The 14,891-nt window shown below is 33.2% G+C and overlaps 1 protein-coding gene across 4 annotated transcripts in view; it reads right to left on the bottom strand.

Moving 5' to 3' along the window:
* Positions 1-1,131: 1,131 nt before the first annotated feature.
* The window catches only part of LOC111415166 (toucan), a 105,281-nt gene continuing 91,521 nt past the window's right edge, over positions 1,132-14,891 (bottom strand). For all 4 annotated transcript variants that reach the window (XM_023046709.2, XM_023046710.2, XM_023046712.2 and 1 more), the window contains one exon: positions 1,132-5,444. In XM_023046709.2, coding sequence (XP_022902477.2) covers positions 4,565-5,444 — 880 coding nt within the window. In that variant the 3' untranslated portion in view covers positions 1,132-4,564. The remainder of the gene's footprint in view (positions 5,445-14,891) is intronic.

Here is a 14,891-nt window from a genome sequence, read left to right as displayed (position 1 = left end):
TCTAATTAGCGTCCAAGGAAAAGATAGAGTTATTTTCAAGGACAAAGTCTGTAATATTAGTAGCCAAATCTTAATTCATTCATTCACCTTATAAGCCAATCTATAAGCCGGATTTGATATCTTTGATTTTAATTAATAGATTTTTAAAAGTTCTTTTTCGTTATAAATAAAATCAACTGTATACAAAATTCTTCATGGTGAGGTTCATCAGGTATGGGTAGTTAATAAAGTACCAATCGACGTAAAATCATCCAAATAAAATATTGAATGGATTGAGTTCTTGATATGATTTTGAAAAACGAACAGGTCCACAGCTCTGGTTATTGGTGCACCAAACACTATACTTAGCACAATCGTGACATGATATCTCCCGCGCCCATAATTATATACAAGCCACCACACCACGGTCCGATCCAGCGGGCTATGGACGTCCAGCCCTCTACGATGTACGTGGACGATCTTTCTTTTTTTCTTTAATCCTTTTTGTTTTACTCTTAACACTGCCGCAGGTCATCTTCCTTTTAATGGGGAATATTCCTTAAAATATTCTCCGAAGTTTCTTTCATATTTTTTTTATTATTCTTATAATGAACAGAATAATAAATTTTATTTAATAAATGAGATTGTTATGATTATGAAACATCAATAAAAATGACATTAATTTAACCTATTATTTATTTTTTTTTTTTTTTAAATGTCCCAAATTGCTTTTTTAATGATAATACTTGTGTTATTCGTGTTGGGTATTCAATTATATACAGAAATTAATTTGATTCGAATGAGAAAAGAATTAAAGAAAATGGAGAAAAGATGTAATTCGGTAACTGAAGGATTCATCAGACGAGAAAATCGAAGAAAAAGACGTCAAATTAATTCAATTTAGAATTAAATTAAATGTTATTTTAATATTAAATAAAAATAACTAATAATAACTAAACCGTTTTAGTGGCGACATCTATAGAAATAAGTTATTTTTAAACCTACCTTGAGGATAGTTTTGGCGTTTCTCCACGAGATGGTTCATGAGAAAGACGAGAACTGCTTGAAATGTTGATTGTAGGCCTAATTCAATTTTCGAAGATTTTTCTAACTTTCTAAAAAAGAGAAAATGGGAAAATTATAACGAATAAATCAATCAATAAATTTTTATTTTTACATTATACTCTATACATAATAAGAAAAAACATACGCTATCAAATTCAGTTCCTCCAAATCCAAATAGATGCGCAAATATCACCGTCTAAATATCTCCGATACGAAATGCTCCCTCAATTTGATTTCAAATTTAATATCAATTTTTTTTAATGGGACTAAAACCATCGTAACAAAAAAATGCTTACAAAATCCAAAAAACGCTTCTTCTTATTCTATAATTTCTTTTTGCCAACATGCTTTCTTTGAATTATTATTCTTCATAAAAGTTCATTTTAATACAAGTTTTATTACTATTAGGTCCGTGTAGTAGCAGGGGAATTCGATTATTTGATTTGATTATTTTTTATTTTTTTCGGTAAATAGCGGTTATCCATCTTTAAGAAAATATTAATAATATTAATAAATAACAAGTTTATAGTTTGAGAGATGAAGAGCAAAAGAAATACAAATACAGTAAAATCTCAATATAACGAAAAACCTTAGAAAGAATTTCAGATATAACTAAATATTTTTAAGTCTGAAGATGCGCGGTTAAATCCGAAACTTTCTAGTCAAGGTCTAGTGTTAGTTCTAGTTTTTATTCAATGTTAAATTGTTGTATATTTTTATTAAACCAAATATAGAAATAGCACTAGACCAAGAACTAGAAACATTCGCGTTTAGCCATACGTCTCTTAAGACTGCTAAATTCGAATGTTTCTAGTTCTAGGTCTAGTGTTAGTTCTAATGTTAGTGATAGTTCTTATTTTAGTTGTTATTCAGCATTAAATTGTTGCATATTTTTTATTAAGCTAAAACTAGAACTAACACTAGACCTAGAACTAGATTCATTCGGGTTTAGCCGTCTTAAGAGACGCATGGCTAAAGCTGAATAATTCTAGTTCTAGGTGTAGTGTTACTTTTAGTGCTGGTATAAGCTCTAGTTTTAGTTGGATTGTTGTTCACTTTTATTGAACCAAAAGTAGAATTAGCACAAGATCTAGAACTAGAAACATTCGGATTTAGCCATACGTCTCTTAAGACGGCTAAACCCGAATGTTTCTAGTTCTAGGTCTAGAGCTAGCTCTAATGCTAGTGATAGTTCTTGTTTTAGTTGTTATTCAGCATTAAATTGATGCATATTTTTTATTAAGCTAAAACTAGAACTAACACTAGACCTAGAACTAGAATCGTTCGGGTTTAGCCGTCTTAAGAGACGCATGGCTAAACCTGAATGATTCTAGTTCTAGGTCTAGTGCTACTTTTAGTGCTAGTATAAGCTCTAGTTTTACTTATTATTAAGCGCTAGATTGTTGATCATTTTTGTTGACCCAAAAGTAGAACAAGCACTAGACCAAGAACTAGAAACATTTGGGTTTAGCCATGCGTCTCTTAAGACGGCTAAACCCGAATGTTTCTAGTTCTAGGTCTAGAGCTAGTTCTAATGCCAATGATAGTTCTTGTTTTAGTTGTTATTGAGCGTTAAATTGTTGTATATTTTTCATTGAGCTAAAACTAGAACTAACACTAGACCTAGAAGTAGAATCATTCGGGCTTAGCCGTCTTAAGAGACGCATGGCTAAACCTGAATGATTCTAGTTCTAGGTCTAGTGCTACTTTTAGTGCTAGTATAACCTCTAGTTTTACTTATTATTAAGCGCTAGATTGTTGATCATTTTTATTGACACAAAAGTAGAACTAGCACTAGACCAAGATCTAGAAACATTCGGGTTTAGCCATGCGTCTCTTAAGACGGCTAAACCCGAATGTTTCTAGTTCTAGGTCTAGAGCTAGTTCTAATGCCAATGATAGTTCTTGTTTTAGTTGTTATTGAGCGTTAAATTGTTGTATATTTTTCATTGAGCTAAAACTAGAACTAACACTAGACCGAGAACTAGAAACATTCGGGTTTAGCCAAACGTCTCTTAAGACGGCTAAACCCGAATGTTTCTAGTTCTAGGTCTAGAGTTACCTCTAATGCTAGTGACAGTTCTTATTTTAGTTGTTATTCAGCGTTAAATTGTTGTATATTTTTGATTGAGCTAAAACTAGAACCAACACTAGACCTAAAACTAGAAAGTTTCTAGTTCTAGGTCTAGTGTTAGTTCTAGTTTTATCTGCCATTCAGTGCTAGATTGTTGTATATCTTTATTGAACTAAAAGTGAAACTAAGACCAGACCTAGAAGTAGCAAGATTCGGGTTTAGTCGTCTTAAGAGACTTAGAAAAGCAAATTAAAAATTGTTCCATACATCAGACACTCTCTTTTCCGTATTAATCAGTTATATCGAAATTTTACTGTACAATAATAAAGAATATGACAAAAAGAGACGAAGTTTCGATCGTAAATAAAATAAAAAGTATTGGAAGTACAAAAAGAAATATTTACACGTTTTTAAATCTTTACATTTACATTTAAAATGAGTATCTTCATTAAAAATATTTGAAATAGAAGATTATAACCCATTAATATACTATTTTATACCTTCAATAGATTTTATTTTAAAACTAAATACATCAAAAACTCCCAAGAGAATTAAATAAAAATATTAATGGGTAACTCATAAATAATAAAAAACGTTTCACACCAAAATATAACAATTTAATATATACTTAATTTTTAAAGTTTCCCCATTAAATTTTATATTTTGATGTATTGTATATTTCTAATTATTTATGAGTCATCCTGCATAAAGTATAAAAAAAGGTAACAGTAACAAGTGATGGAAATGAGTAACTTATACATACAAAAATATTCTTTTTTAATTATTTGTTGAGATTTAAAATATTAATAATTAACGATGCTTATTAAAAAAAATGTACAACTTTACACCAAACTAAACAAAACCTTAATTTAAGATAAAGGTTGGGAAAAGAAGAGGAAGATATAATACTGATAAATAATATCTAAAATTAAAAAGAACTAATAATTAATTTATCAAGTAACAAATAATAATACGATTAGAAATTTATTCACAAAATATGATCGCGCTTAAATGTTTGGTTTTAAATTAAACTCCAAAAATTTAAGATAATCATGTTCTCTTTTTTACTCTTTTTTTTTAATAAGTTTGAAATAAAGAAAGAACGTCACAGATGTTGCTTTTATAAACTAACAAACTTTGTTTTTAAAAAAATATCAGCGGTAGTACACGATTGGCTTAAACGTATTCTTTCTTAATCCTCTCTTAGTATTTTTCTCGTCTTCTACAAAGATTGCACAGCATTAATTTTTTTTCTTCTGCCAGGCGTTAATTAGTCAATATATATATAATATTTCCGCAACGGCGTTATTTTTATTATTATTATTAAAGTGGTATTGTGCTTCTCTTTTCCATCATCAAAAACAATTTAGTTTTTATTTTTAAAATAAAATTACCAACATGTTAAAAATGATCTCTCGTTTTCTCCGTTTACTTTTAAAAGTCATCTCATAATTGTCCACTAGAAGAACTTGTTGTACTTTCGTCGTCGGAATTCATCTCAAATATCATAGTTTCGCCGGCCAAGTGTTTTGGCATAGGTAGATTCTCGCGATTATTATTCCTACCGATTTCACTTGGCAACGAAGGAATCTGTACATGAACATCGTGTTCTTCATCGATATCTAAATTTTCTTCTTTACACGTCGAATCATCATGCGATGACGAATTATCGTCGTCATCGCGTCTTTGCATTGGCGTACTCGTAATTGGCATTCCTAATAAAAAATTATCCTGCTCGCAATCGCCGTTACTTAATCGTCTCTTAATTTTTGTGTTTGATACAATCGCACCGGCCGATGAGCTCAAACTTAACGGATTTGTTTTCATTCTGGCTCGTTTATTTGATGGGGATTTTGTTGGGGTGCTTTTTGGAGGTGTTGTATTTCGAAAACTTCGTCGCACAATTCTCGAAGCGACTACTTCGGGACTTTCATCCATTTCTAACACGTAACTAACCGAATCTGATTTTTCAACGACCCCTTTCACTTTAGGCGAAGACGGCGGGGAGATATCGTCGAAATCTAAATCGTAGGAATTTTTTGATTTTCGACAATTTATTGTTGTTTCTCGTATCATTGGTTTCGTTTCTCGAAACGATAACGTTCGTTCTAAATGACGCGGGGTCATGTGTCTTTCGTTAAATGATGTGCTTAAAATCGAACGATTAAAACTGCCCTCTTCCGCTTGTTCGATTACTTTGGTAACGACCTCTTTGTTTTGTTGAAGTTTCCATTGCAGCTCTTCGTTTCGTTGAATCAAACAACGTTTTTGGTTTAATTCTTCTTTTAAGGATTCTTCGAGCTTTTTCTTTTCTCGTACTAATTGACTAAAACATTAAAGTTTAATTAAATTAAGAATTTACGAGAAATAATATAAAATCTTTTTATTTTTTTGTACGTTTAAACTGGTCTTTAATTAGATAATAAACTTGAGTTTTACTAATTTCGGCTACAAGTCATCTTCAGAACAATTTAAAAATTTAACGTGATTATAAGAACATTGCTATAAACTTTATATTTTATTTTAATTTGTAACTTTGAAAAATGTAAAATTTCTGTTTTAATCTATTATTGTGTCCAAAAACTAGTCTCTGAAAATGGCTTGTAGCCGAAACTAGTAAGACTCAAGTTTATTGTCTAATTAACCTTCGAACGGGCTCACTGTCATAATATTTATGGTCAAAAATGAAAGACAGTTTCAATGTACTTTAACTGGTTGTAAAATTTTATTTTTCGTCCGACTAGTTTCGCCTTATAGGCATCTTCAGAAACTTCGTTAAAAATGTGAAGTTACATCCATCTTATCAAAAAATAATTATAGGATTGACAGATTATGTTGTAGAACATTTCTTAATTCCGAAAAGTACCAAAAAATTAGTTAAACTTTTTAAAATTAAAGACGAGCACGTTACAGTTTATAAAAATGGTTGAACTGTGACCATTTTCTTATGGATTTAATCAATTTTAACTCACATAATATTTATGACAACTTTCGTTTTTAGAATATATCTCTTTATATTATGCATTTGAAAGGATTTAACGCTAAAGTATTCATGTAACTAAGTATTTTGAACATGATGACAAAACAATGTAAAAAAATATATATTGACGTTGTCTTTATGGCAAAAAAGTAATAAAATACAAAAAATTTACACATTAATTGCTGATTTATAAGGCCGTATTTATATTATGGGGTGTATTAAGGGATATAAATATTTCGGTTGTTTATTCAATCTGCTGGTTATCTTCCAATTGTTGGAGTTTGCGCTGTGGTTGACATGTAGCATACGGTAAAACGCCAGTAATTGACCGTTAGTCAGTGTTTGACCGTTTTTGTAAAAAAATGTAAAAAATAAGGATCCAAGGAATATCTAAAAAAAAATATAAATATATCCATAAACAGCCACCAGTCTCCTCTCCACCCCCTAGTACACAAAAAGTCCACGGCCATACCGTTCTTGAGTTTTTATTGTTTAATTTCGCGCTAACTGCCGGCCTATTCATATCGTGTTAAAAAGCGTAATTTTTATGTTTAGAAATTCGCCCAAACAGGGTAGTACTATTCAGCCGTTTTTACATATATGATGTTTTTTTTTTTGTTTGTCAGTGATCTAATAATGTTTTCTATTGGTTGTATTAAAAAAATACCGCTTTAATTAATTATTTGTTGAAATAAAGCCGGTCAATGACTGGTAGTTCTAAATTTTATTAAAAATTAGTGTTTGACCAAACGGTCAAATACTAAACGAATTGCTTGTTTTATAATCTCACAAGGATTTATATTTGATTAATAAAATGGAAAAATGTGTAATACCTGTTTTTAAAACTTATATCTTCCCGTTTAAGTTGTTTAGTATTTGACCAACATTTTTATACTTTAAAAGTAAGATACAATCAGGTTAAATATGCGGTCAATTACTGGTTCCTCTTTTGGTCATTTATAGGACACAAACACTCAAAACTGAGTTTTTTAACCGATTTTAAATTTTATATATATTTAAGCGTAATAGAAATGTAAATGTTTGATTCTTTTCTATTTTTTTAAACCTTTTTTATAACAATAAATGTAGGATTTGTCCTTGAAGGCTCTCAGGAGTGGGACGAGCCGACTTTCCTAGGCGGGAAGTCAGTAGTCGAAAAGCAATCGAACGAAAAAGATCGGTAAGATCAACGACGGGCGAAAAATTAAAACGCGAAAGTAAAAACTGTTTTCTATTGTAGATTCGATCAAAACGGTGACCAGTATAGTGAAATCAAATAATACCCTTATTTTGTTAAACTATTAAATAAAACTTAAGTTACAATTCCGATGTTTTGGTGAATAAATAAAAACATAACCCCTAGATTTAGAATAAAAGTGAGCACGAACCCACAAATTGGAGGCCCGTCCGGAATAAGAAAAACGGTAATGTGCGAATGTGTTAACAAACAGTAAAAGTGTATTGAAAATTGGAAAGCGAAGAGTAAAATTCCGAAGAAACAACAAAAACGGCAACGACGCGGGAGTTGTGAAGGTCGTGGGAGACACAGACAACGACGAAGCGACGCCATTACAGTAACGGCTTTCGAAGAGACGTGACACGCCAGAAGTCCACAAAAAAAAAAAAGATAAGTTGCATGCTTTTGTTCATCTACGAAAATTATTAAAAGAAATAAAATAAAAATGGATCGCTTAGCCGATAATTTAAATATTGAACGAAACATATCAAGAGCAAAAACGGCTGCTATAAGGGCATGTCATAAACTGGTTTTTGAAAATGACGGCGATCGTAACAATAGAAAAAGATTACGTGAGTTTACGGGTTTTGCTTTTGAAAATAATGACGAAAAACAAAAGAAGTTAGATTACGCGATAAAAAGTTTGACTTTGGGAGATTTAAACTCAATTTGTAACATCTTGGAAATTCCAAACGACGCGAATAATAAGGAGGATTTGGTGGGAGTTTTATGTACACGATTGTCGGATTTAAATTTGTTAACAAAAGACGACGAAGCAAATGACGACGAAAACCACAGCGACGAGGATAATTCCGACAATGACGTTAATAACGACGTAGAAAACGATGACGAAGGAAATGATGACGTACAAAAAATAGTTCCTGAATCGAAGAAGGCGCCACCAAAATTTGTACTAACGTTTAAGGACGTGGAGGACGCAGTTTCAACATTCAACGGACGTGATAATTGTTCGGTCGAGAAGTGGCTGGAAGAATTTGAAGAAACCGCAATATTGATGGGGTGGAACGACGTAGAAAAGTTGATTTACGGAAAAAGATTGCTTAAGGATGACGCACTTCTGTTTATCAAATCAGAACCGATGATTAAATCATGGAAAATATTGAAAAATAAGTTAAAAAAGGAATATGGTCAAACAATAAACAGCGCAGCATTACATAAAATGCTAACTACCAGAAAAAAACGAAAGGATGAGACGATTACGCAATACCTTTTAGAAATGCGACAAATTGCATCACGGGGTTACATAGAAGAAGACGCGTTGATCGACTATATTATTGACGGGATTACTGACGACGAAGTAAATAAAACCGTGCTATATGGTGCAAAATGTATGAACGATTTTAAAGCGAAATTAAAAATTTATGAGAAAATGAAATCCAAGCAATATAAAGATAAACGAGATTATAAAGAAAAAAATACCAAGGACACCGATTTGAGGCAGAAAAAGAATGAACGCGACGAAAAAGATTCTTTTCCAACATGTTTCAACTGTGGAAAGAAGGGTCACCTTTCGAAGAATTGCCGCGACAAGGCAAAAGGCATAAAATGTTTCAACTGCAATAACTTTGGTCATATTTCGAGGAATTGTCAGTCGCAAGAGAAAGAAAAGAGACAATCGTATGTGATAAGAGAGATTGAAGAAGTAATGCCCGGATACAAGCAATTGTACCTTAACAAAAGATTATTTAACGGATTTGTAGATACCGGAAGTGATCTTAACCTGATTAAGATTAGCAGTTATTTGAAGTTGGGTTCACCAAATTTTGAAAGCACATCGATTTCCCTGAAAGGACTAGGCAAAAACGCTGTTTCTACTTTAGGAAAATTTAACACTGATATAAGCATAGATAAGTGCGAATTTGAGACGACAATACATATTGTACCTGACGATGCCATTCCCATGGATTTGCTTATCGGAAAATCAATTTTAAAACAAGTTACCTTGATGATTTCCTCCGAAGAAATTAAAGTTTTTAGCCGTGGACAAAAAGAAGAACTAAATCTTTCCGAAGAAAATGATATATTGTTAATAAATACAGAAAATGTTTTAGATGTCGGAAGATATGAATATTATGACGAAGTTGAACGATTAATCGAAAATTACAAACCGGAAAAGTGTTCACCATCGGCAAACGTGCAAACTAAAATTATTTTACAGGACGAGATACCAGTTTACCAGACGCCGAGAAGATTGTCAATGCCAGAAAAACATGAGGTAAATAAACAAATCGAAGAATGGTTGAACAATGGAATAATTAGAGAAAGTACATCCGACTTTGCAAGCCCTATTGTACTCGTGAAGAAGAAGGATGGAAGTACTCGCATTTGCATCGATTACCGCAAATTGAATAGAAAAATAATAAAGGATCGTTATCCCCTTCCTGTGATAGAAGACCATATTGATTTATTGGTTGGTGCGACAATATTTACAACGTTAGATTTAAGAAATGGGTTCTTTCATGTTCCTGTCGCAGAAGAGAGCGTAAAGTATACATCTTTCGTAACGCCAAATGGACAATATGAGTTTTTGCGTACTCCGTTCGGCTTATGCAATTCACCTGCAGTTTTTCAACGTTATGTCAACAACGTGTTTAAAGATCTGATTCGAGAAAATGTAGTGATTTTATACATGGACGATATTATTATTCCTGCCAAAGACGTCAACGAAGCGTTTAAAAGGTTGAAAAGAGTTTTAATCACGGCAATGGAAAATGGATTAGAGTTTAAATGGTCGAAATGTCAGTTCCTTAAAGATTCTGTGGAATATTTGGGTCATGAAATAGAGAATGGCTTTGTCAAGCCAGCGAAACACAAAATCAAGGCCGTTATAAATTTTCCGAAACCAACGACGGTAAAGAAAGTTCAAAGTTTTCTGGGACTTACTGGATACTTTAGAAAATATATCGCTGATTACTCACTAATTGCGAAACCTTTAACGGATTTATTAAAACAAGGCAAAAGGTTTGTATTTGAAAAAGATGAAGAGCAAGCATTTGAACAGCTAAAAGAAAAATTAACTAGCGAACCAGTACTGAAAATTTTCAATTATGGCAACGAAACGGAACTCCACGTAGATGCGAGTAAAGATGGCTTTGGAGCCGTATTATTGCAAACGAATCCAAATGACGGAAAATTATATCCAATCTATTACTGGAGTAGAAAAACTAGTGACGCTCAGAAAAAATATCATAGTTATGAGCTCGAGGTACTTGCCATAGTAGAGGCGTTGAAAAAATTTCGCGTTTATTTATTGGGCAACCATTTTAAAATCTTAACAGATTGTGCAGCTTTTGCAGCCACAATGCAAAAGAAAGATCTTTGCACAAGGGTCGCACGATGGGCGCTTTTGTTGGAAGAATTTGATTATACGATTGAGCATAGACCAGGACATAGAATGAAGCATTGCGATGCTCTAAGTCGAAATCCAATAACTATGATAATTGAATCCGGATTTTTGGAAAGGGTGGCGAAGGCGCAATCGGACGACGAACATCTACGAACAATTATGAAAATTTTGGAAAGTGGCGAGTATGAAAATTATGAGGTGGTGAAGAACATTTTGTATAAAAATATAGATGGGCAAAGACTCCTTGCGATTCCAATTAATATGCAACCGCACATAATACGAGAGGCGCATGAAAATGGCCACTTTGCTTTGAAAAAAACGAGTGAGTTGATCAAACGAGATTATTACATACCTAACTTAGACGAAAAAATTAAGAAGATTATACAAAATTGCATACGATGCATTTTAGTAGAAAGAAAATCAGGAAAAGCCGAAGGTTTATTAAATCCAATAGAGAAGGGTGATGTCCCCTTACACACATATCACATTGATCATCTGGGTCCGATGGCGAAAACCTGTAAAAGCTATAAATATTTGTTTGCTGTCATCGACGCCTTCACCAAATTTGTATGGATTTACCCTACAAAAACTACTTCAACAAAGGAAGTCTTAGACAAATTAGAATTACAAAAAACAACTTTTGGAAACCCAGCAGTAATAATTTCGGATCGAGGAACCGCTTTTACATCACGAGAATTCAATAATTATTGCACGCAAGAACGTATTAGACACGTAACAATTACAACGGGTGTTCCGCGTGGAAACGGACAAGTTGAGCGAATAAATCGAATAATCATCCCCGTACTCTCCAAATTAACGATTGAAAAACCAGAAAATTGGTACAAATACGTTAAGAAAGTACAAGAAGCTATAAATAGCACATTTCAAAGAAGTGTGAATAGCACACCTTTTCAGCTGATGTTTGGTGTACCAATGAAACGGCCTGAAGAACTCCGGTTAAGAGAGATAATTGAAGAGGAATACGTTCAGGAATTCAATGAGGAACGAGAGAATTTGAGAAGAGAGGCTAAAAAGCAGATCATTAAAATTCAACAAGAAAATCGACGAAATTATAATAAAAAAAGAAAACCTGCAAGAAACTATCGTATAGGCGATCTCGTGGCCATAAAGCGCACGCAATTTCAAAATGAATCTAAGTTGTTGCCAAAATTTCTAGGTCCGTATAGAGTAGTTAGAGGAACTGGTCTTGATCGCTACGAGGTGGAAAAAGTTGGTAACCACGAGGGTCCCGGAAAAACGTTCAGCAGCGCTGATTTCATGAAGCCCTGGTGTCTGGACAGTCCATTCGAGACGAATGCTTTGCAAGATGGCCGAGATGTAGGATTTGTCCTTGAAGGCTCTCAGGAGTGGGACGAGCCGACTTTCCTAGGCGGGAAGTCAGTAGTCGAAAAGCAATCGAACGAAAAAGATCGGTAAGATCAACGACGGGCGAAAAATTAAAACGCGAAAGTAAAAACTGTTTTCTATTGTAGATTCGATCAAAACGGTGACCAGTATAGTGAAATCAAATAATACCCTTATTTTGTTAAACTATTAAATAAAACTTAAGTTACAATTCCGATGTTTTGGTGAATAAATAAAAACATAACCCCTAGATTTAGAATAAAAGTGAGCACGAACCCACATAAAAGTAATTGACCGCACTTAAGCAGTAATGAGTCTGTAAAATTAAAAAGATAAAAGGTTGGTCAAACGCTGACTCTTATAATGGTCAATTATCAAAAAATGGATAATCTATATGGAAAATTTAGGAAATATGAATCAGATTAACATTTTCTCAGTACCAATATGACAACGAAGCCTAAGTTTAAAAATAGTGAAGAAGATCTTCAAAAGACTCTCGATGTAAGAAGTAGGAGTTTATCTTATGAAAAAGCAGCCAAGATGTTTAACGTTCCAAAGTAAAACCTTATTTATAAAGAAAAAGGAAAAACACCAGTGCAGAGGAAAATGGGCCCACCAGCATTTTTAAATTCTGACGAAGAAAAACTGCTGGTTGAATGGTTGTTTCATTCAGCAGGGGTTTTCCTGTTACAAAAACCCAGTTGGAAAACACAAAATTTGGGTGAAAAGTAAAGTCAAGAGCATTTTACTCCTGTTTTAAAAGATGTTCTTAAAGAGTCAAAAAATATAAACTTTTTTTGTGAACAAAATAGTATGGAAAAATAATGAAAATGAATATTATATTAAGAATCGGTCAAACAGTGACGGTTTTAAGGTCAAAGACTAGATATTATTGGTCAAGTAATGTAATCAAAGTGGCCAAACACTAAATGCGAAATACTGTTTTCCTTTTTAATTTTTAAAAAATATTACTTCATGATGTTATATTTTATATGTAGGGTAAGTAACTTTAAATGAATCAGATGTGTATTTGATCATATTTTGATCATTTTATGTAAAGGCAGAGGGATCTACAAGAAAAATAATATGGCTCGGTCAAACACTGACATTAAAAAATCCTTAACAGGTCAAACACTGGTGCGTTTACACTATGCCGTATTTTAAAAAACGAGTTTTTTATTGTAACAACTTATTTTAACGTGTAATGTCCATCTTGTTTTCCCGAGGGTTGTGTGTTAAAGTTTTAAATAGTTAACATAATTTTTCTATTTCAATTTTATTATGGATAAGTTTAGTAATTTTCAATATTTTAAAGTTTTTTTAACAAGTTTATTATGAAGTCAAACTTTGCTCATTCCCTAGTCTCATTAAACAAGTAAGTTGGTTTTTTACTAGTTGTTTTTTCATGAATGATTATCAAACTTTTAATTGTTGGTTTTTCTCTTGTAAAACCTTATTAGCATTGAAAAGCTCTGAGGAAGATTGAATAAACAATCGAAATATTAGCACTTTTAGAAAGTTGTTTCATTAATCATCATTTTGACCGTTAACCCCGACAAATTTATCGTTTTTGTTGCTCACGTACGGTCGTGGATACTTCTTGCCGTTAAATCTAGAACTACCACAAGACCTACAACTAACACAAGACCTAGAACTAGTATCATTCGGGTTTAGCCGTCTTGAGAGACATGCGGCTAAATCCGAATGTTTCTAGTTCTAGGTTCTAGTGATAGTGTTAGTGTAACACTAAAACTAACACAAGACCTAGAACTAACCCTACAGCTAGAATGATTCAGATTTAGCCGTCTTGAGAGACGTGCGGCTAAATCCGAATGTTTCTAGTTCTAGGTTCTAGTGATAGTGCTAGTGTAAAACTAGAACTAACACAAGACCTAGAACTAACCCTAGAGCTACAATCATTCAGATTTAGCCGTCTTGAGAGACGTGCGGCTAAATCCGAATGTTTCTAGTTCTAGGTTCTAGTGATAGTGTGCTAGTGTAAAACTAGAACTAACACAAGACCTACAACTAGAATCATTCGGGTTTAGCCGTCTTGAGAGACGTACGGCTAAATCCGAATGTTTCTAGTGCTAGGTTCTAGTGATAGTGCTAGTGTAAATCTAGAACTGCCACAAGACCTAGAACTAACACAAGACCTAGAACTAGAATCATTCGGGTTTAGCCGTCTTGAGAGACGTACGGCTAAATCCGAATGTTTCTAGTTCTAGGTTCTAGTGATAGTGCTAGTGTAAAACTAAAACTAACACAAGACCTACTAGAATCATTCGGGTTTAGCCGTCTTGAGAGACGTGCGGCTAAATCCGAATGTTTCTAGTTCTAGGTTCTAGTGATAGTGCTAGTGTAAATCTAGAACTATCACAAGATCTAGAACTAACACAAGACCTAGAACTAACACAAGACCTAGAATTAGAATCATTCGGGTTTAGCCGTCTTGAGAGTCGTACGGCTAAATATGAATGTTTCTAGTTCTAGGTCTTGTGTTAGTTCTAGTGATAGTGTAAAACTAGAACTAACACAAGACCTAGAACTAGAATCATTCGGGTTTAGCCGTCTTGAGAGACGTGCGGCTAAATCCGAATGTTTCTAATTCTACGTCTAGTGTCAGTTCTAGTGATAGTGCTACTGTAAAACTGAAACTAACACTAGACCTAGAATTAGAAATCTTCGGGTTTAGCTGTGCGTATCTTAACACGGACGAAAACTCAAGATTGTTATAAGGATGTCACCTTTTTCCAAGCACAACTTTTCCTCTGCAGAATTACTCAATGCCTGTACTATTAAGCTATGTTGCATTTTATGTGGG

This window comes from Onthophagus taurus, chromosome 2 (assembly GCF_036711975.1).
Source record: "Onthophagus taurus isolate NC chromosome 2, IU_Otau_3.0, whole genome shotgun sequence".
Lineage (NCBI taxonomy): Eukaryota > Metazoa > Arthropoda > Insecta > Coleoptera > Scarabaeidae > Onthophagus > Onthophagus taurus.
This window is presented reverse-complemented; position numbering and strand designations above follow the sequence as displayed.